Source organism: Eurytemora carolleeae, unplaced genomic scaffold (genome assembly GCF_000591075.1).
Source record: "Eurytemora carolleeae unplaced genomic scaffold, Eaff_2.0 scaffold18, whole genome shotgun sequence".
NCBI classification, from domain to species: domain Eukaryota; kingdom Metazoa; phylum Arthropoda; class Copepoda; order Calanoida; family Temoridae; genus Eurytemora; species Eurytemora carolleeae.
In genome coordinates, this window is record NW_019396537.1 from 21,975 (window position 1) to 44,514 (window position 22,540).

Below are 22,540 nucleotides of genomic sequence, written 5' to 3' on the forward strand. Positions count from 1 at the left end.
AGGATATAAGATGGAGTGATATTATGAATATTATGTTAACGAATAATTTTGCTTTTTTGAAGGCATATATCTCCAATTAGTCAAAATAAGCATATTTGTGAAGCCCCTAAAAATGAAATGCCCAACTCATTTCTTCTTTTGGTAAAAAATAATTAGATTCTTTACCTAGGAATTAATTCTAAAATCTTAAATCTGAATTAAAACAACTCTTCATTTTATACTTTATTTGAAAATTGTTTGTGTCATGTGATTTATCTTAAAATCAAGCAAATGTCTATTGTCTAAATAGTTTATTAAATTATTGAAATATTAGTGGTGATTGTCAAGAGAAACTTAATCACTTTTATCTCGAAACTATTATAAGAATATAATGTGAGCATTTGGTATTTTTTCATCATTTTGCTGCGTCTTTCTGCATCTTTTCCAAGAAAGCCAGACGTCGTCTTCTAATTTCAGCCGGATCAGCTTCACCTGCATTGGTAGCGCCACCTATGGCGCAATAAATTAAAATTTGCAATTTATCGTCATTTTAATTGTCTAAACTTACCTCCAGGTCTTGAGGTTGATCCACCACCAAGTGTGTGACCTCCGACATCAGATTGAGGACTTGAGGTTGCCCCTGAAGCTGTTGCTCCTTTACCAGCGGTAGTACCTCTGTTGACTCCAGAGGTTCCTTGCGCTGAAGACGACTTAGATGCCGCATCAGAGATAGAACTTCCGGCTGGAGCCTTTAAAATAAAATGACTTCTTATTCTGTTGATTGTTTTACCTTTGTACTTTAAAATAAAAATATGTGTACAAATTGTAAACTCAAGTTTGTAAATAAATCTGGTCTTTATCTTAAACTTTTATGTGTGTAAACTTTGCATGTAGATTGATGGAGCTACAAAAAAATGAAGAAAAAAAACTGAGAACAATTATTCGGAATTTTCTTTCATTCATGTGTTACCTTAATACGGACTGGGTCAACTTCAATTCTAAACAAATCATTAAATGAGTAAGGAATAAGGATACTGTAAATATTGTAGAAGCATGCTTATATAAAAGTCACATATCACATTTTTCAAAAACTAAAGAAAGCTGTATTGAAAACCATCAATAAGTTAATTTTATTCTATTAAAATTTTTTGAAAATTTTAAGCATAAAACTTCGAACCTCTTGAAATTAAATAGTAGCACTGGCAATAAATCCTACAAAAAAAAAATTTAATTGCAATTTAAGAGTTATAGGATTCGGAAAAAAGCACTTCACATGATCGATAACAGTAAAAAATTATGTTAAATCATCTTTGAAGACGACATTTTAACATTTTATAATGTCTGAATTCTTTTTACCTTTGGTTCGAAGATTGAGTTCTAAGAGAACTGATTCCTGTATTGACAGAAGGAGATGGGGTGGGATTAAAAGCCTAGAATAAAACAATTATGACATTAAATTATTTGCCAAAACCATCACCCGAAAAAAATTATTTATTGTCTACAAAGTAACTGAATTTGCAATTTCAATATTTTGTTCATTTGCAGAATGGTGTCCGATTAACAACAGTACCCTTTTGATGGACTGCACGGTAATCTCAAGAGACCCTCTGTGCAAAGAGGGCAAGGTAAAATTCATAATGGTACCCCTGACACATTTATCTGATCAATAATGTGGAAACTATTGTCGTATTTACTTTGATTATTCCAATATGATGCAAGTTACTTTTGTAGAAAACCACAGTTGAAAAAATTAGTTTTAAAACTTATAAACATTGATATCTAATTCATATACTTGGGCAGACAAAGCTTAAAAGGGTACCGGGCATTGGTATCTTCGCATGGAGGGTCACTTGAAATTACAATTACAGTCCCTTTAATCCTTTGTTGAATTATGCATGTAAGGGACATTTTAATTTGAATTATGCTGAAAAGGGTTGAAGGAAAGGAAGGGGGGAGGGCAGTCCCCGGTCTAATAATAAAAAAAATTTCTCCATTTAAGAAACTCCTCCTCCTACCTGAATTCCACCCTCCAGAGACAATGCCAAGGCTTTCTTTAACTCCTCTTCTTCTTCCTATATTTTGGTTTAAACTTTTACATGGATACAAATCATGTAAATTCTAATAAAATAATGCATATTTTTCTTCTTCAAAAACAAAGATGAAAAATTAGTTCAAAATATCTGTGACTGCCACACTTTCTACAAGTTGAACTGCAGTTAAAGAGATTGCCGTTGTAATTTCAAACGACTTTCCATACAGATTTACAACAGTTCCCTTTAAAGGGAGTGACCGGCTGAGTATGCAGTGTTGTGGAAAACTTCTTTCGGATTCATTTGAGACATATTAAACTTTTTAAAGATTTGTAAATCCTGAGTTTGAGCGCAAATTGACGTTCAAAACTCATACTTTAGGGATGGATACGTTTCAGAATTAGTTTTTTAAAAATTATTAACAAGGGACTATACAAAGAGAAATTATCAATTTTCAAAGAGAAAATGGTATTCAATGCAATCTTGATCAGATAAACTGTTAGAGTAACGTTGTGAATAGGAAATGGAGAGTCAATTAAAATTACGTCTACTGTGACAATGTCCCTTTAAAAACTGAATATTTATTGACCTGAGTTTGCCGTTGTTGTTCCATTAAATATTTCTGTTCTTCTTCAGCTTCTTGTTGTTCTAGTCGGCCTCCCCAACCTATCAATCAATATACGCAATCAACATTTTAATGTCGCAGTCAACTTTTAAGGAATGCCACCGATGCCAATTAAACAATCTTAAAGATTTCATAAAATTTCATATCCAGGGTTATCAACAAAGTATGAGACTTGAATAACGACCTAAAACATTTACTTCTGAAGATATGAACTTTTATTTTAGTTTTTAATATTTAAAATAGTGTTTTCTAGGTGTGCTAAAGGAATGTTTAAATCTAATGGGATCCATAAATGGGAGTTTGTGCGTAACCGTGTAAAATAAAATCAGTTATAATTTCTGGATAAAATGCATGAATAATGTTAAAAAACGAATCTAAAACTTGAAACAACTTCAGTAATCTGGTGTCACACCAATCCAGCCAGCCTTCATGTTGTGCAAAAAACGTCCCGGGTCTGCACTGGGTAGACCGGACAGGCCGGTACCGGTAAATGCTTGTACCGGCACGGATTCTAACCTGATTGTTGTGTCTGTTGGAAATTAGGTTGGGTTGACCCCTGGCTGCCCCCAGCTAGACTTAATGAAATAGCCTGCTGGAGCTCATCCTCTTCAGATATCTAGGAAACAGTAAGATGATGACTTCTTTCTTTATTTTAAAATTATTACATGTATCCATAATTTGTAACTTTATTTATTTCTTAAAATAACATGTTTAGTTAGACCATAGATTTATTAAAATAACAGATAGGACACTAGATGTCGTCTTTTCAAGATTCATGTGTAATTCATTAACATTATCCCTGAGGCAGAAGCCCAAAGGAGTTACACGTAGTCGGCGTAGAACAAGACAGAGAGAGATCCTGTTCTACGCCGACTACATGTAACTCTTTTGGGCTTCTGTCTCAGGGTTATTGTGAACAAAACACACATAAATCTTGAAAAGACGACATCTAGTGTCCTATCTGTTATTTTAATTATTCTATGAGTTAGACAATCCCATGAAAATAATGTTTCTTTATTTTCAAGGGATTGTAGAAGTAGTTTAAATGACTCTCCGTTTAAAAAAGTTGCATGTCTGATTCACAATGATCTGATTCACAATGATCTGATTCACAATGGTCTGATTTACAATGATCTGATTCACAATGATCTGATTCACAACGATCTGATTCACAATGATCTTATTTACAATGATCTGATTCACAATGATCTTATTTACAATGATCTGATTCACAATGATCTGATTCACAATGATCTGATTCACAATGATCTGATTCAAAATGATCTGATTCACAATGATCTGATTCACAATGATATTATTATTTTCTTTTTTTAACCCGTGTTAAATTGTGATAATTTGCTTCGATCTCTCTGCAGCATAAAAAAGCAAGTCAGTTAAAAAAGAAAATTAAAAAATAATCTATTTTCAGCTAGAAGAGAAAGATCTGGAGGACAGAGCTCTCATCTCCTTGGGACATTGCTGGACAAACAGAAAACGCTTTCATATTTAAAGGGAGTGTTCGCGTGGTGCATGAAACTATCCAACAAAATATTCTAGGCGCTTGATCTGCCTCTGAGACCCATAAAGTTCTGATTTAAAAAGTCCAATTAACATGTGTACACAGACCTAACAAGTTGATTTACGAACTCCTGATAAAATGATTTGCTATAAAGCAACATAGTTAAAAAATAGTTAAAATTGCTAAGTATCTCCTGTTCCGACGGAAAAAAGTAGAAAAATTAAGACATTTTTATCATCTTAATACCCCTCAGTAAAGGTTTGCATTCTTGTAAGTATGTGAATCCATCCAAATATCTTAGTATTCGTCTAGAAGTAAATAATAAATATATTTCTGTTGTTCCTAACGCCATTTGAAGTTCATCTTCATCAATAACGGCCGGGCCTCCAGATGGACCTAAACATAAACTCCTACTCAAAGCATTCTGAATTCAAGTTTTCAAGCACAAACATAAATATCAAAACGTTAAAGACATAAGCACTATGCAGGGTGTCCAATAAAACATTAGAGCTAAGTGAAGACATTAAAATCGTCGTTTCACTTTTAATAAGGGAAAGTGTTTAAATTAAACAAGAAATGTTACATGAGCTTTATAGATTATCTGCCATTATGGCATTTTAAACAATGAATACTGCTTAAAGCTTAATAGTAAAATTATCAATTTTGATACAGGAAGACTACGCTGAGGGTATCGATGTGGAGCGTAATTGCGACTCTGTATATTTAGGATCCTGGAAATAACGTCTTTATCCCATTGAAGGAGACTTGTTTAACATTAAACATTTTTAACATTGAACATTTTTACCTGAAACACTTTTTACCTGGAACATTTATTACCTGAAACACTTTTTACCTGGAACATTTATTACCTGGTACAATTTTTACCTGGAACATTTATTACATGGTACAATTATTACCTGGAACATTTATTACCTGGTACAATTTTTACCTGGAACATTTTCTGCTAGAGAAAGCATCATGGCGGCCTCTAAATCTGCTTCTTCGTCTCTAGGAACCAGCAACAATTAGACCAAGTTCAAAAGTGTCAACAGTAGCGTATTCAAAGGGGGGGGGGAACATAATCCCCTTGCCCCCCCCCAATCCTGGCATTCAAGGGAAAACAGGTGAAGGGTAAAAAAGGAGTTATATTATATTTTTTTTCTAATTGTCATTCCTTGCAGATCCAGTACTAGCACCAGAAGCTTTAGTCACAGTTCCTAAAAGTTAAAACAAAGTTGTCAATCTAAGATTTAAATAGCTTGGGAACCCAGCTTTGCCTGGAAACTATATTTCAAATTTAAGTTGTTAAATATAAATCAACAAATATAGATTTTACCCTGTATTAAGATAATCCCCTGAAAAAAGCGAAAACATCTCTGTGGGCAACCGATGTATATAATGATACAGTCATTGTCGAATATACCAATACAAAAAAAGACGACTTTCGATTTCAACTTTTGATTATTACATCGCTTTTAAACAGTATGGATAAACATTAAACAATAACATGGAAACAAAGAGAAGTTGTCAATTAACAGCTTTTATTTGTTTACTTGTAAAATTGTAATTTGAAAAAAGCTTGTTCGAAAACTATTTATAAAAAATGTCTATATTGTATTGATATAAACACTGAACAATGTGGTTATCATGACCTTGTTGAATCCTTTGTCCTTTAGAACCACTACTGCGTACATCAGAGAGCAGATTAGGACGCCTGGCCTGGACTGCTTGAACGGCTTGAAGGACAAGATCTGCATCACATTCAGGCAACTAGAAACCGGTAAAAATTCATAAATTATCATTCCTTTAGTAATGAATATACTGACCTGTCCTTTAATAATGAAAATACTGACCTGTCCTTTAATAATGAAAATACTGACCTGTCCTTTAATAATGAATATACTGACCTGTCCTTTAGTAATGAATATACTGACCTGTCCTTTAATAATGAATATACTGACCTGTCCTTTAATAATGAATATGCTGTATCCCTCCTGTTGAAGTTGGGCTAAAAATTCTCCAAGATAAGTGTTGGAAACTGTAAATTTTGTTCATATCATTTAGTAAATATTTTGTAAACCAGAAAAACAATAAGAAATGCTTTGCTATCATTGTCTTCATCATTTCTGATTTTTGATATAAACATTTTCTAGACTTATATTTACGCGATTTAAACATTTTAAAACGGAAAGCTACTCGATATAAACGTTTTCTAGACAAATGTTAATTTGTTCTTAACTTTTTCTAGACTAATATCTACTTTCTAGAAACATTTTCTAGGCAAATATCTCTTTTAAATAAACATTTTCTTTATTAATGCAATTTATAAAGATAAACATTTTCTAGACAATAACATCAACTCGATATAAAATAATTTCTTGACAAGTATCTATTCGATATAAAAAACCTAATTCTGGGAATTCTAGAAGTGAATTAAGATTAAACCATTGCTGACCAAGTCTCCTGAGTTTCAATAAATCATTTTCATTTGATTACGTTAGTCCTAAAAATGCTCTCATTAAAAAGATGCTCGACAACATTTATATTTGTTTTTGTAAAATATATTGTTAACTATAGCCATGTGTGCAAAACGAAGACTTTGATGGAAAATGCATCACAAGGAAGAAAATTGGAGAACAAGAAGAGTAGTGCAGAAAACGATCTACAACAAGAAATGTGACAGGGTGTATGCAGACGTACATATAAAAAAACGTTAAAAAATTGCTAGCTGGTTTGTACAAGATTGTCACGGCAGCCGTAGTACATTTGAATTTCCGAGCCGGGTCAACCTTTCCGGTCCCAGTTTGTACTGTATCGGCCCGGACATTGGGTAACTAAAGCGGGCATTCAATAGGACTAGCCGGTGCAACAAGGTTGACGCGGTCAGACTTTCGGTTGAATGGTGAGGGTTGCGTGTACTGTAAAAGTCTACAGAGTACAATCTTCGGCCAGACAATTATTAATCAGGTTAAAATATATTCTACTAAAATCCTCCACAAAATTTGAACCATTGTTCTACCCCAAATACAAAGCAAAACCCAAATTTAAAATGAACCAACCCGGAATTTTCGTGCAAGGTTTCATTCGAAGAGTAAAACTAGCTTCAGCAACTATATAGTCCTAATCAGAAAGACCCAGAATTAACTTATAATTAATCAGACGACTTTACAATCTAATTTTAAAAATATGATTAAAAAATTATAATAAAAAAATTCCAAAATGTGGTCTGCATTTATTGTGCATTTATAATTACCAGAGATATATATGTAAAGTCGTCTGATTAACTGTCAATAAATTCCTCCGGATCTTTCTGGTTATGACTGTATAATGAAATTTTTCAGCCTAATTTTAAATAAGCCTCTTGTTGAAAATTACCACAAACGAATTAACAACCGGAATAACAAATATCAAAGATATCTTTGTTTTCTGTTAATCCTCTCCGCCAATTCTAAGAAAGTTATCCGTGGATTTCTACAGCAAAGCCGCAAAAAAACTGAAATTTTGCCACCTTTAATTCGAAAACTTAAGAAGTGTATAATTGTTTTTTAAAATAAAAGGAACGGAATTGATTTAAAAATAATATTAAATATATATTTGTTGAAACTGTTCCTAATGGTAAACCAGTGTTCTTGATAATTACAGATGTATGCTTGAGCCGCTAGAGGGCTCTGCCGGGCTCGCTCCGCCAATGGATCAGCACTGTACAAATGTGATTAGCCCAGCGAACTAAACTCGTATAGAATACTAGTTTAAACTATTTTCTGTACTCTACACTGAACACTGAACACTGAACACTGAACACTGAACACTGAACACTGAACACTGAACACTGAATTTTAAAAAAGTCGACTTAAAGTCCGATATAAATTTAAGTCGACTTTTAAAAACTAGTCACAAGCTTGGAACAAATCAAGTAGTAAAAAGTCGACTTTTTTTCGACTATAAAAAGTCGACTTGAAAAATCTCGTCCATAAGTGCAGGAATAAAAGTAAAAACTCGTCCAAAAATGGTAAAATCTCAGCTTAAAGTCGAGTTCTGGAACGACTATTTACCAGTAAGAGTCAACTTTAAAAATCGAGTTAAAGTCGACTTCTGGGAGTAAAAAGTCCAGTTAAAGTCGAGTTTAAGTCGACTTTAATTCACTGGGAGTGTACATAATAAATTAAAACAATTGTTTACAGACACACAGATACTTGATTTAAGTATTATGTTCAAAGATAACATTTTTGTATGCTAAAAACCACTTTGTTAACGTAAGTTAAAAAATCAAAGATGCCAAAAATGTCGCCTGCATTACAACTGTAAAAGGCATACCACCTTATCATTCTTAAGCTTGGGTTTAGAGAATTTATACGACAAAAAATCCGTGAATTTGAGAATATGTGAGACCCATAAAACTAAGGAAGAGACAGACGAGTTTTAGACTCAAGTTTTGACTTTCAATAGTGCAATGAACATAAGACACAGCAGTTATGCAGTTTAAAAAAGGCCCATTTCACTTAATAAGTGATATAAGAAGTTACTTATTGTAACAAACAAGTCAGCAGTACTGCTTTAATGTCGTCGTTTTATTCCACAGTTTTCTGGTTCTCACTGCCCACAGTGATAACCAGAAAACTGTAGAATAGGAAGACGACATTACAGCAATACTGAAGTACATTTGATATTGTTACAAAGCAAATAGTTTTACTGTAAGGTATTTAATCACTTATTAAGTGAAATGGATCTATTTACACTGCATTCACAATTGCTGTGTCTCATGTTTATTATGTCATAAAGTCATAAAAGTCGACTTCCTATTCCAGAATTTTTTGGTTATCACTGAGTAAAATGTACATTGTACAGGTATATCTTTATAATAATTATTACCTAGTAAATGAAACGAGTTCTAGACCCCAAACTTCTAAAGCTTTAGAGATTACTTGAACAGAAAAAAATCCACTGTCATCCATATTAGAAGAGGGTTGCTGGAAAACAAAAAATAATTTTCAACAGATTTTCATTAATATTAATACATATTCAGAATAAGCTTAATGTGTTTTATCATTGAAAAAAAAATTCCAAATAAAGCCCTTCGCTATCTTAGTTGACTAGAAAGAAAATCTAAATTTAAAGTTTCTGCTTTGTGCATCTTTAAGTTTCTTTGTCTCCTTTGTGCTTTTGTATGACCTCAAATAAATAGAAGAGTATATCAATTGTATTTCAAGTTCACTGGGTGTTCTAAAAGTATTTACAATTAACCTATCATTAGAAGAGTTACAGACACGATTCACAAGGGTAACATCCATAGATAAATAAATAAACATCTTTATCTACGAAACGGTTGATTAAAACCATTAAGCTTTCAGCAATTAGGTTTACAACTATAAACATTTTGTTTAAGTTTGGTTGTATTGAACACTGCAATATTTATATCCAAAGATAAAATATGGTGGAAAAATGAACCTAAAAACGAGAGTATTTTGTTCATGTAAAATATTTTAACAAATATGTTTTCCCTGGGGGTCAACATAACTGCCAATGTGTAATAAAAGTGAATGTTAGAATGACCAATTTACAAATTTGTAAAACTTCTCAGGTGTTATTAGAAGATTGTCAAGGTCCAAAACCCCTCAAAAACTAACCAAAAACGAACCAAAAACGAAACAAAAACTAACCAAAAACAAACCAAAAACAAACCAAAAACTAACAAAAAACGAACCAAAATCAAACCAAAAACGAACCTGAAACTAACCAAAAACTAACAAAAAACGAACCAAAAACTAAGATAAAACTAACCAAAAAATAATTAAAAAAAAAAGAACCAAAAACGAACCAAAAACTACTCCAAAACAAACTAAAAACTAACCAAAAACTAATCAAAAACGAACCGAAAACGAACCAAATCGAATAAAAAATGAACTAAAAACTAACCAAAAACAAACCAAAATCGAACCAAAATCGAACCAAAAAATAATAAATACTAATCAATAACGAACCAAAAACTAACACAAAATGAACTAAAAACGAACCAAAAACGAGCCAAAAACGAACCAAAAACGAACTAAAAACGAACCAAAATCGAACCAAAAACTACCCCCCCCCCAAAAAAAAAAACAAAAAAAAAACATAAAAAGGTCCCATTATTGTGAATGCACTTTGAGGAGACACTAAACTATTCAGGGTCTCTTGTGATGTAACACAAACGAAGATGAACATGCTTTTGAAGACGCACAAAAGTGTACACTGTACATACATATACCGTTTATTGTATTTTTGCATTTCAGGGTTACCTTCAAAGGATGCTATTAAAGAGATGATTGTACGGAATAAATTCAACCTTTTTGCTTGCATAAATTGTTCAATTCGTCTATTGACATGTTTTTTGTTTGTTTGTTTGTTAAATCATTTAGTTTACTATTGAAAAAATAGTCTGAGGTTAAAATTAAATTTATATTTAAATAGTTTCAGGTCATTAAAGGGTCTGTAAGGGAAGTTTTTTCATGCAAACTTAAAAGTTTTGTCTAATCAAGTAGATATTAATTAGATATTAATGTTTATAATTTTAAACACTTTTTATTTCTAATGGTTGGGTTTCTAAAAAGTTGAATTGTGCATTTCCATTTTAACAGGAAGAGTCACTTGAAGTTACGACTACAGTACTTTTAAGTTTCGTGATTTTACCTGCATCAACCTTGCGTGATTTTACCTGCATAAACCTTTCTTGATTTTACCTGCATCAACCTTTCTTGATTTTACCTGCATAAACCTTTCGTGATTTTACCTGCATCAACCTTTCGTGATTTTACCTGCATCAACCTTTCGTGATTTTACCTGCATCAACCTTTCTTGATTTTACCTGCATAAACCTTTCGTGATTTTACCTGCATAAACCTTTCGTGATTTTACCCGCATAAAACTTTCGTGATTTTACCTGCATCAACCTTTCTTGATTTTACCTGCATAAACCTTTCGTGATTTTACCTGCACAAACCTTTCGTGATTTTACCCGCATAAACCTTTCTTGATTTTACCCGCATAAACCTTCATGATTTTACCTGCATCAACTTTTCATGATTTTACCTGCATAAACCTTCATGATTTTACCTGCATCAACCTTCATGATTTTACCTGCATAAACCTTCTGTATTCTGCACTGTCCCCTTCAGCTGCCATATGGGTCTGTTCAAGTCCATCCAAATCCTAATAAATATTTTTGGTCAAGTCCAATCAAATCCTAATATATTTGGTCAAGTCCATCCAAATCCTAATATATTAGGTCAAGTCAATCCAAATTCTAATATATTAGGTCAAGTTCATCCAAATCCTAATATATTAGGTCAAGTTCATCCAAATTCTAATATATTAGGTCAAGTTCATTCAAATCCTAATATATTAGGTCAAGTTCATCCAAATTCTAATATATTAGGTCAAGTTCATCCAAATTGTAATATATTAGGTCAAGTCCATCCAAATTCTAATATATTAGGTTAAGTTCATCCAAATCCTAATAAATATAATAGGTCGAAAGTCCATACAAATCTTAATTAATATGTATTAGGTCAAGTCAATCCAAATCCTAAAAAATATATTAGGTCAAAAGTCCATCCAAATCCAAATAAATATATTCGGTCAAGTCCATCCAAATCCTCATATATTAGATCAAGTCCATTCAAATTCTAATATATTAGGTTAAGTCCATCTATATCCTCATATATTAGGTCAAGTCCATTCAAATTCTAATATATTAGGTAAAGTCCATCCAAATTCTAATATATTAGGTCAAGTCCATCCAAATCCTAATAAATAAATTCGGTCAAGTCCATCCAAATCCTAATAAATATTTTAGGTCAAGTCCATCCACATCCTAAGAAATATATTAGGTTAAGTCCATCCAAATCCTTAGGTAAAGTCCATCCAAATCCTTATAAATATATTCGGTCAAGTCCATTCAAATCCTAATATATTAGGTCAAGTCCATCCAAATTCTAATATATTAGGTCAAGTTCATCCAAATTCTAATATATTAGGTCAAGTCCATCCAAATTGTAATATATTAGGTCAAGTCCATCCAAATTGTAATATATTAGGTCAAGTCCATCCAAATCCTAAAAAATAAATTCGGTAAAGTCCATCCAAATCCTAATAAATATTTTAGGTCAAGTCCATCCACATCCTAAGAAATATATTAGGTTAAGTCCATCAAAATCATTAGGTGAAGTCCATCCAAATCCCAATAAATATATTAGACCAAGTCCATTCAAATCCTAATAAATATATTAGACCAAGTCCATTCAAATCCTAATAAATATATTAGACCAAGTCCATCCAAATCCTAATAAATATATTAGGTAGAAAGTCCATCCAAATCCTAATATATTAGAATTTTCTGAGAAACAAAAGTACAAACTCCAAAAAAAAATATACGAATTTCAGCCGTTTTCTTAATACTATATAATTAATTTTCTATTTAAAGAAGAACAGAGACCGTTCCTTTTTAATATTCTTACATGATACCAATGTGAATTGTTTACAGCGTCTTTTAAGTTAATCGGTCACTAAAATACAGTGGTAGGCGATTATGTCAATACAATGAATACGACATTTTTATTTAAGTTTAGGTTGTTAAAAAGCTTTTTTCGAATTTCAAGTTTACAAGTAATCAAAGAGAAGCTTTTTTTATAGACAACTTCACTTGATTTCTATGTTTATGTGTATCCATGCTGTTTGACAGCTTGAAATAAATTAAAATTGAAATCAAAAGTCGTCTTCATTGTATTGGTAAAATCGCCTATCACTGTATTACAAAGAAATTAGGTTTTTGCCACAAACTACAAATTTCTAATTCCTTTATCTCTGCAACCTGGGTGGTGTAAACCTTTCATATTTCAAATTTTTGATCTAACAAAATTTAAAAATTGAAATATCAAAGGTGTATGCCGTTGCAGGTTGCAAAGATATAGGAATACAAAAATTTGAGTTTGTGACAAACTTATTAAAAATATAGTTTTTATTTACATTTTCCAAGTAAACATTGAATAACACATTTTCTTCTCTCCCAACCAATGACACAGGTTAAAGTAAACAATGAGCCAATCCTTGTCTAGCTCTTGCATAAATACAATTTGACAAAAAAAAAAACATGAGACTTGAGTTAAAGCAAAGATGTTAGAATAGTAGAAGATAGGGCATTAGGAATTTATCCGAATAGTGTGTACACTTTGATATGACGTCATTGGCTGCAGTATTGGTTTTTAATTTAAATAATCAACATTAAAACTCTAGTTATTACATAATTTAATCATTGAAGGTGCTAAAAATGGTGGGAAAATAATGACGCGGTTATAAACTTCTAAATTTGTTTTTATCAGTTATAGGATAGAAAGCTCTCCTTCTAAAATAAAGCTAAAATTGTGATTTTGTTACGCATCCCATTTGTATGAAAAATACCACATATTTTAAAACAAAATTTGTTTGATGTCATTAAGTATAGTTTTTTAATAGTTTAAAGCAGAATTTTAGGCCAGTAACGTGAGGAAGGCCCGAAAAAAACCCTTAATTTTAAGTAGCCAAATTTTTTTGACCATTACATTGCAATTTGTTTCAAGATAAAGTTTATCTAAAAAGATATTACATTTAAGGATTTCTAATTGCAAATTACGTAAAAAACGCAAGTTTTTGGTGATGGAAATGCGTAAAAAGTCCTAAAATCGTTTTCAATTAAAGAAAAGACGACATTCTATGGCTTCTTATTAAACCCAGTTGAGTCGTCTGGTTTTGCGTATGAATCCCAATGCCTACCTTTATATTACAAAGTTCTTTGAGTTAAAGTATGTACTGCTACATGAAACCCTAACGTGTCCTTCATAAATAACAAGCTTACTGACGTTATTAACAGAAAGATAGATATCACTAACATTCTATTTTGAATTTCAAACAAAGTTTTCTTTATTTCGAAATACTTCTATACGATGTTAAAACAAAAAAGTTGTGGGTTTTTAGAAGTGCATTTTCAAAATTAAAATGAAGGATGGATAAAAAATCCATAAAGATATATTATCAGCATACATTTTGGACCTCCACGAGGAGTCATTTTATATTTCTTTTAGGAAATACTTATTTTAGAAAAAAAAGCGTAAACGCAGGATCCACTCAACCAATGTTTTCAAGATTTTAATTTCATATTTGAACATTATAAATTGTTTTATATTCTACTGAACTTTGTTTAATGAAAAACAGAATTCTAAAATGAATGTTTTAAAAAAATTTTTCATCAGAATCAAATTTTAAACAAAAAAAATAACCTAGAAATTTAACAAATTTTTTATAGCTTTTTCTAAAATGTAAATTATATCAATATTGGATTTAAAATTGGAATTTTAGACCCTGTTTATTGCAAAGAATAATTTCCTTATTTACGTTTTTAAAGTTTTAAAATTAAAATACTAAAATTTAAAACACCCCTTTAAAAAATCCATGAATTAAAGAATTGTAGAATCTTTAGCACCCTGGTATGTACAGTCAAGGGTTTAGTACACAATCTCTTATCTTCTGTGTATCGTTAGCACCCTGGTATGTACAGTCAAGGGTTTAGTACACAATCTCTTATCTTCTGTGTATCTTTAGCACCCTGGTATGTACAGTCAAGGGTTTAGTAAACAATCTCTTATTTTCTGTGTATCTTTAGCACCCTGGTATGTACAGTCAAGGGTTTAGCACACAATCTCTTATCTTCTGTGTATCTTTAGCACCCTGGTATGTACAGTCAAGGGTTTAGTAAACAATCTCTTATCTTCTGTGTATCTTTAGCACCCTGGTAACACAATCTCTTATCTTCTGTGTATCTTTAGCACCCTGGTATGTACAGTCAAGGGTTTAGTAAACAATCTCTTATCTTCTGTGTATCTTTTAAACAGTTCAAAATATCAGAGTACTCGACACAACTCAATACGAATAACATCAAAATAAATAAGATTGAAGACGCCATTTTTTAAAGACCCTTAAATTAGTGATTATAACCAGTGCCATTTTTAGAAATCGATAGTTATATTAATATATAAGACATAATGAAGTTTTACTTAAGAAAAACCCATTAAAAATCTCTATTGCTATTACGTTGAACAAGCAAGAAGGAGATCATACAAATTCTAATATATTAGGTCAAGTTAAAAATCTCTATTGCTATTACGTTGAACAAGCAAGAAGGAGAAAATTCCTCTCTATATATTATATTCTCTATGGTTATGGACCAAAACAAGGTTGAATTGAAATTGAAGAAACGAACGCATCGCGCCATGGTGTACACTGTATACAAAAAGAAATACTGCCACCAACACCCGTTCTTCTCGATATTAACATCCATCTCTTTGTGCAAGAAACTTTTTTTGAAAATGAAACAAATTCTTGCTTGCATAAATTTTCTAATGACTATTTTATTGCAACCTGATGGTATGAATCTTAGCTATTTCAAATTTAAATTATTTGAACCAATGGGTTGCAATGATTTTCCGGCCAGATTCATATATCGATATTCTAAATATTTAACCTCGAGAGCGTGTACTTTTTAATAGAGTAATGATAATTCCGCTGTTTAAATATATACAGAGTTTTTATTAAAATGCTTCGTAAAGAAACTGATTTAAAGCGTTAATATATGGAAATGTGATATTATATTAAAAAGTATTCATTCTTCTAATTTTGTGTTTCCATCACTGGAAAACTCAGTTTTACGGATTGGATTAAGTTTAGAAGTAAAATGACATTGTGTAATTACAATATTCTATGCACTCGAATGCAGAAAATTAGTTTATAGATAAGAAACGCGAAACTTACACTATGCAAAAATTCATGAATTTAGAATAAAAAACTAACTGAGTTTTTATTGACAAAATCAACACCCCCCTTTTCTTTACCGTTAATTATATCATCCCCCCCCCAGTACTAATTTCTTATCTTTAAAAAACACTCTAGCGTAATCAATATGGTCTGGAGTATATTCATTGTGTGTATAGAGCTTCCGCCAATGAAACAAGTTAAAAAATGTTATGAAATATTAAATATATATGAATACGTCGAAAAAATCAATGATTATAGGTTGTAATATCTGAATATTTAGTTTTTAACAATTTTCTCCTTATAGACGCAACAAATAGAAGAAAGATTAGTAGAAATCACCACCGAATATTTTTCGACGTAAGCCTATAACCCCTGTAAATTTGAAATTACGGTCACATTAACCCTTTAAGACGGCGTAACAAAATATTTAACATTTAAAAAAAAATTTTTACACCTTTACTTTTATTTAGACTTTTAGGTCTCAATTAAACTGTATAAAAAATATTTTGACCTTTCCCTACCGTCAGATCCAACCGAGTGGAAAAAGACAGAACATACAATTTTAAAATCTGTTTAACTGTGTGTCCAAGGGAACATTGGCCTTATCAGTAATGAACTGCACTAGTGCATTGTAGAATTTTATTGTTGCCCCCCCCCCCCCCTAGAATAATCCTTAATCCTTAATCAGTACGTTTACAGATTTTTAGGTTAAAGAATGCCAACATGTGCGCGAATCCGTTTGCAACAAGTCGTCTTCAGTCAACAATACAAATAATATCTTTCTGCTTTCTTTTTCTTTTCTCTGGTCTTGCTGCGGGGTAAGTTGTGGTGTATATATATATATATATGTGTGTTAAAATCTTAAATTTTTTATAGTCGCTATAATCTTACAAGTACGTGTTAATTTTTTTGAGGTTTTCTTCTTAAATTTTCTTGATTGACCAATAAAAAAACTAAACTGTGTCAATGCACCAAAATAAGTATATTTATACAAGAAACATTCATAAATCCATAAAAGTATATCCCTCTGTACTATACAGATTGACAATTTCAAAGATAGAAAAGAAAAAAAGGTAAAAAATTGGGATCATACTTCAAACGCACGCCAATTAAATCAACAATGTGCAACAATTTTTTCTGGATTTTAAATAAAAACTTGAACAAAGAGGAAAAAATGTATAATGCCTAAATCAAATTTTACAGTTTTTTTTCTTCCAATTTCTGAAAATCAGAGGAACAAACAACCCCTTTTTAACCTTACATTCAGTTTCGTACGAACCGCAATGCATTTTTGAAATTACAATAAATTAAAACAAGTGTGGCGTGGACCAATAAAAATTGCAACCTGTGTCTTCGTGATAGAGAAACATGATTCTCATTTTGGCTCTTTGTCAAACCATCTTTTTTTAAATTGATAGGGAAGACTCAATGGAAACTCTAATTTCATAATTACCAAATCCACGTAACATGAAAATGTAAGCCGCTAAATTTTCAAACTGAGTATTTGATCTACAGGTTTACCCACAAAGAATGAGACTTCAGAGACAACTTTGCAGAATTAATACTATCTGAGTCCGAATTTATTGAATTTGAGCCGCGTCTCAAATCCGCTAAAAACCGGTTTCAATTGAGCGCCATGGAACCAACCATATTTGAGCCGCGGCTCAAATTCTTAAAATTCGGCCTCTGTTTTCTTATGTTCATCAGTTTCTTAAAACAAAATATTTAACTTTGAATGATTTAGAATTTGTAAACCAAACAACTGGATACACATCCACTTTATAAGCTTTATAATGATTGCATTTAATTAAAACATTTGAAGGTTTTTGTATGTGGGGGAAGGGAAAAGTCACACAGAATGGATATTTCTAGCGGCGTCATTTCTACAGGTATATGAATACAGAATATGACTGATTCTATTTCACAGTTCAAAGATTAAAAAAATACTATTTAAATCAAATGAATCATCAGTCTTATCTTTTTATTATTATTGTAATAAAGTTGTAGAATCTAAATTAACTTGTAAACATAATATAGTGAGACCCGTAAGACTGTTGAATAGAATGTGATATCTAAGCAATCTCATGAACATTTTATGTTGTTAAAAGCAAATATTTTTTTAACAGTAGCTTGGAAATCAACATACTTAGTAAAAGCGAACTGTGCACTGTGCTCACTGCACAATTGTTGTTTTCCATGCATATTCATTGGACTATTAAATAATATTAAAAAATTCTTATTCTACCGTTTTATGAGTCTTACTCTACCCATAATCTGTAATCTGGAACCATAGAGTACTTCTTTTTTTATAAAACAAAGAATAATTTTTTTTTCTGGAACCATTTATTATATCTGTAGATAACTTCAAGATTATGTTGCAAGTAAAAACCATATTATTAATAGATATTATATTACAACTAAAAAACCATATTATTTGTAGATAGTTTCAAGAATATATTTATACTATTTGTAGATAACTTCAAGATTATACTGCAATTGAAAACCATATTATTTGTATTTAACTTCAATATTATATTGTGCAATTAAAAACCATAGTATTTGGAGATAACTTCAAGAATATATTGCAATTAAGAACCATATTATTTGTAGATAAATTTAAGAATATATTGTAATTGAAAACCATATTATTTGTAGATAAATTCAAGAATATATTGTAATTAAGAACCATATTATTTGTAGATAAATTCAAGAATATATTGCAATTAAGAACCATCTTATTTGTAGATAAATTTAAGAATATATTGTAATTAAGAACTATATTATTTGTAGATAAATTCAAGAATATATTGCAATTAAGAACCACATTATTTGTAAATAAATTCTAGAATATATTGCAATTAAGAACCATATTATTTTTAGATAAATTTATAAATATATTGTAATTGAAAACCATATTATTTGTAGATAAATTCAAGAATATATTGTAATTAAGAACTTTATTATTTGTAGATAAATTCAAGAATATATTCCAATTAAGAACCATATTATTTGTAGATAAATTCAAGAATATATTGCAATTAGGAACCATCTTATTTGTAGATAAATTTAAGAATATATTGTAATTAAGAACTATATTATTTGTAGATAAATTCAAGAATATATTGCAATTAAGAACCATATTATTTGTAGATAAATTCAAGAATATATTGCAATTAAGAACCATATTATTTGTAGATAAATTCAAGAATGTATTGAAATAAAGAACTATATTATTTATAGATAAATTCAAAAATGTATCGCAATTAAGAACCATATTATTTGTAGATAAATTTAAGAATATATTGTAACTAAGAACCATATCATTTGTAGATAAATTTAAGAATATATTGCAATTAAGAACCATATTATTTGTAGATAAATTCAAAAAATATTGCAATTAAGAACCATATTATTTGTAGATAAATTCAAGAATATATTGCAATAAAGAACCATATTATTTGTAGATAACTTCAAGAATATATTGCATTGAGAACCATATTATTTGTAGATAAATTCAAGAATATATTTTATTTAAGAACCATATGATTTGTAGATAACTTTATGAATATATTGCAATTAAGAACCATATTATTTGTAGATAGCATCAAGTACAATAATTCTTCTGGAACCGTTGGATCCTCTACAAAATCTTTCTATCTGGATATTTCTTAATATCGTAGTGATGGCTCTTCTATGGGTAAGTCAGCAAGTAAAAAAAAAAAATCTTTTTTGATCCATCGTCAATATAAGACAAGTTTTTTGTTAAAATGTGGAAATTTAGAGATTAGACTCTCTTGCATTTATCTATGAAATACTTTGTTTAAGCTTTGTTTTCTGCAAAGTTATCAAAGAGGAGGTTCAAAGCATTCAAATTTAAATTTATTCTAAATGTAACAGAATAACCTTCAACTCTTTTAAGTCAAATATCCAATTAACAACCATTGTATGATAAAATTACGCAAAAGATCAAAAAAGCTTTAATTTTCTCAAAATTTTCACATATCAACCTCACGCAAATTTTTAGGCAAACCAAACGTTGCAAATTGATATTGCTCAATACTTCTAACATTTCATTGATAAAATTTTTATGCCACAGTTTTCATTTTTAGATAATTTGGGTAGAAGCTTTTCTTCTGGCACTGAAATTGGAAGGAATTCTGAGCTTTGTTCTAGTTTTGGTTCTAACTTTTACTCTTCTCTTAGTTTTTACTAAATATACTAATCTAAAAGGTAATTACTCATTATGAAATAATCCTTATCTTCTATATTATAAAGTTCTTCGCTCATATACAAGGTGCGTAGTAAAGATGGAAACACTTTTTAATATTAAACCCAATTTAGACATCTAATTTAAGTGATTTTACGTATATTCAACGTTTGGGAGTTGGCGGTTTCCTCTTTTCAACAGAAATACAGATTAGGTTTCTTGCTCCCACTCCCACTGCGGCTGGGACAATAAAAGAGGCCGAATTTTTAGTCCTCTTGGTTCATTTTTTACCTATAAGTTTATCTACAGGCTAAATAAACCGTTTGGACTTTTCAACATTTGATTTTTTTTGATCCACTAAGATTTCAGCTGTTTTAGAACCATATTGCAGAAGCTCAGGCGCTGTCAATACATAAATTTACTTTTGCCACATTTTTAAGCTTTGAAAACTTTGACAAGTTTCTAGTGGTTTAGTTTAAAAAAAGCTTCTATCATTACTACGCATACTGTATATATATGTATATTTGCATGTATGTAAAGACATATGTTAGCTAAAGCTGGCAAAACGGCTATACCGAATTAGCTAAAATTTGTTAAGAAAACTCTTAGGTACCCTTGGGGTAACATAGAGTAAAAAATTAAATCTATTTTCAACATTTTTTTTCCCAAAATTAGATTTTTTAAAATTCCACGGGCAATGCTGGGCACGATAGCTACTATCAATTAAAAATAATGCTCTTTGCTCATATATATATATGTACCGAATGGGCTAACATTTTTGAGGAAACACGGTGGGTACCCGAGGGGTGGCATAGCTAATAATTATAAAATTAACTTTTTTTTCAAAATTCTTTTTTTTAATACCATGGGCAACGCCGGGCATTCCAGGAAGCATCTCGAAAATAACGTCGCTAAATCACAGACATTTTGTTTTGCAGATACGAGAAGAAAGAAATTGCTCGGATATAGTTTATCAGCTGCCACAATAGCTGACATACGGCCCCACGAGGTTGAAAATATAACCGGTTCTGCAGAAAATCCGCCAACTTATTCAAGTGTTGTAAATAATCCTAAGTACACAACCCTACCAAGCTATGCCGAAGCAAAATCATTAAGGTCTCAACCCAACAGTATTTCCAAATCAACCAATGGCGACCAAGAATAACCAAAACTTAAAAATGTGATTTTTATGTTAAAACAAAATTATGTGATCAACCTGAGGACTAAAACTGTTGAATTATAGAGATATATAGAGTAAGAATCTATTCAATTAAAGATATGGTTTTGTCCACAGGGGAAAGGAGAACCAGTTAAGAGAATTATGAAAAAATACAAATACAAAAAAAAACTGTAAATGAAAACAATGACGATGTTAAAAAAAGTGGCAGCTATGCAAAAATCAAAGATATAGAAACCAGAAAATCAAGATCAAGAAACTAAACTTCGTTTTTGCCGCGAACTAAAATTCTATAATCTCTAATCTTTTCAACCTTGCAGACCTTATACAGTTCAAACTTTAAATTCTATTAGATTGAATAATTTAAGTTTAAAATATCATAGATTCAAATCGCCAGCCTGCTAAGATGGAAGGATAAGGAAATTTTAGTTTGTGACAGACATAATTTATTTTAGTTTCTTTTTGAAACAAATCTCATATCAGTCACCCCTCTCAGTTCAATAAATATATCCTAATAACTCTGAGCTTTGAATGTTTGTAAATATATTAATAATTGTTAAATAAATATAAATTAACATTTACATGTTTTATCTTCATGGGTAAATATGATTTAATGTAGAGAATAAATTGGGAAAATATTGTGGAATTATATCAATATTAGGACAATATTAGATTTCAATTTTGATTTATATCAAGCTTTAACAAATCTTTTACTTGCTCACTTTTAATTTGAAAAAAGGTTATAAAAAAAATTGTTATTATAATGATATAATCACCTACCACCATATATGAATATGTATTTGTTACAAGTGAACATTATTTTCTTCCAAGTTGATTAAAGGAAAAAACTTTAAAAATAGGTATTAAATAAACAGGTCAAAAGCTCATGGACAAAATTGTTCTGAATATTGTAAGCTTGGCAACAAAATAACCGTCTTCAATCCTCGTAAGCTAATTAAAGATTTTATTTATAGATATAGATACAATTAAAATAAATTGAGAAATGGGCCAGAAAAGGAATTGTTTTGTTCAATGTTCAAATTAGTATTTTATAATATTTTTGACCCACAACTCTTGAATATTCTTTTCGGATTTGTTCCACTTAACCTGAGTGATGAATCCAAATCCGAGACTTCAGTATATACAGGGTGGCCAAAACATTTTTGAAAAAATCCGTACATAACTCCGT

At 30.6% G+C, this 22,540-nt stretch overlaps 3 protein-coding genes across 3 annotated transcripts; 1 reads left to right on the plus strand and 2 right to left on the minus strand.

Moving 5' to 3' along the window:
- Positions 1-273: 273 nt before the first annotated feature.
- On the minus strand, positions 274-3,281 carry LOC111705081 (uncharacterized). The gene is made up of 7 exons (XM_023477517.1): positions 3,151-3,281; positions 2,599-2,675; positions 1,995-2,051; positions 1,336-1,409; positions 950-977; positions 548-728; positions 274-489 (listed from the first exon to the last, which is right to left on the minus strand). The coding sequence occupies exons 2-7, from the start codon at positions 2,620-2,622 to the stop codon at positions 395-397; spliced, it is 459 nt and encodes a 152-aa protein (XP_023333285.1). The 5' UTR covers positions 2,623-2,675; positions 3,151-3,281; the 3' UTR covers positions 274-394.
- Positions 3,282-4,063: 782 nt separating this feature from the next.
- On the minus strand, positions 4,064-17,503 carry LOC111705086 (ataxin-3). The gene is made up of 11 exons (XM_023477526.1): positions 17,313-17,503; positions 11,264-11,335; positions 9,023-9,120; positions 7,763-7,852; positions 6,561-6,616; positions 6,115-6,191; positions 5,806-5,923; positions 5,328-5,370; positions 5,103-5,161; positions 4,496-4,549; positions 4,064-4,113 (listed from the first exon to the last, which is right to left on the minus strand). The coding sequence occupies exons 2-11, from the start codon at positions 11,306-11,308 to the stop codon at positions 4,064-4,066; spliced, it is 690 nt and encodes a 229-aa protein (XP_023333294.1). The 5' UTR covers positions 11,309-11,335; positions 17,313-17,503.
- LOC111705080 (uncharacterized) lies at positions 16,628-21,932 on the plus strand. Its single transcript, XM_023477515.1, has 5 exons — positions 16,628-16,785; positions 17,790-17,856; positions 19,566-19,664; positions 20,077-20,197; positions 21,113-21,932. The coding sequence occupies exons 1-5, from the start codon at positions 16,691-16,693 to the stop codon at positions 21,337-21,339; spliced, it is 609 nt and encodes a 202-aa protein (XP_023333283.1). The 5' UTR covers positions 16,628-16,690; the 3' UTR covers positions 21,340-21,932.
- Positions 21,933-22,540: the final 608 nt, after the last annotated feature.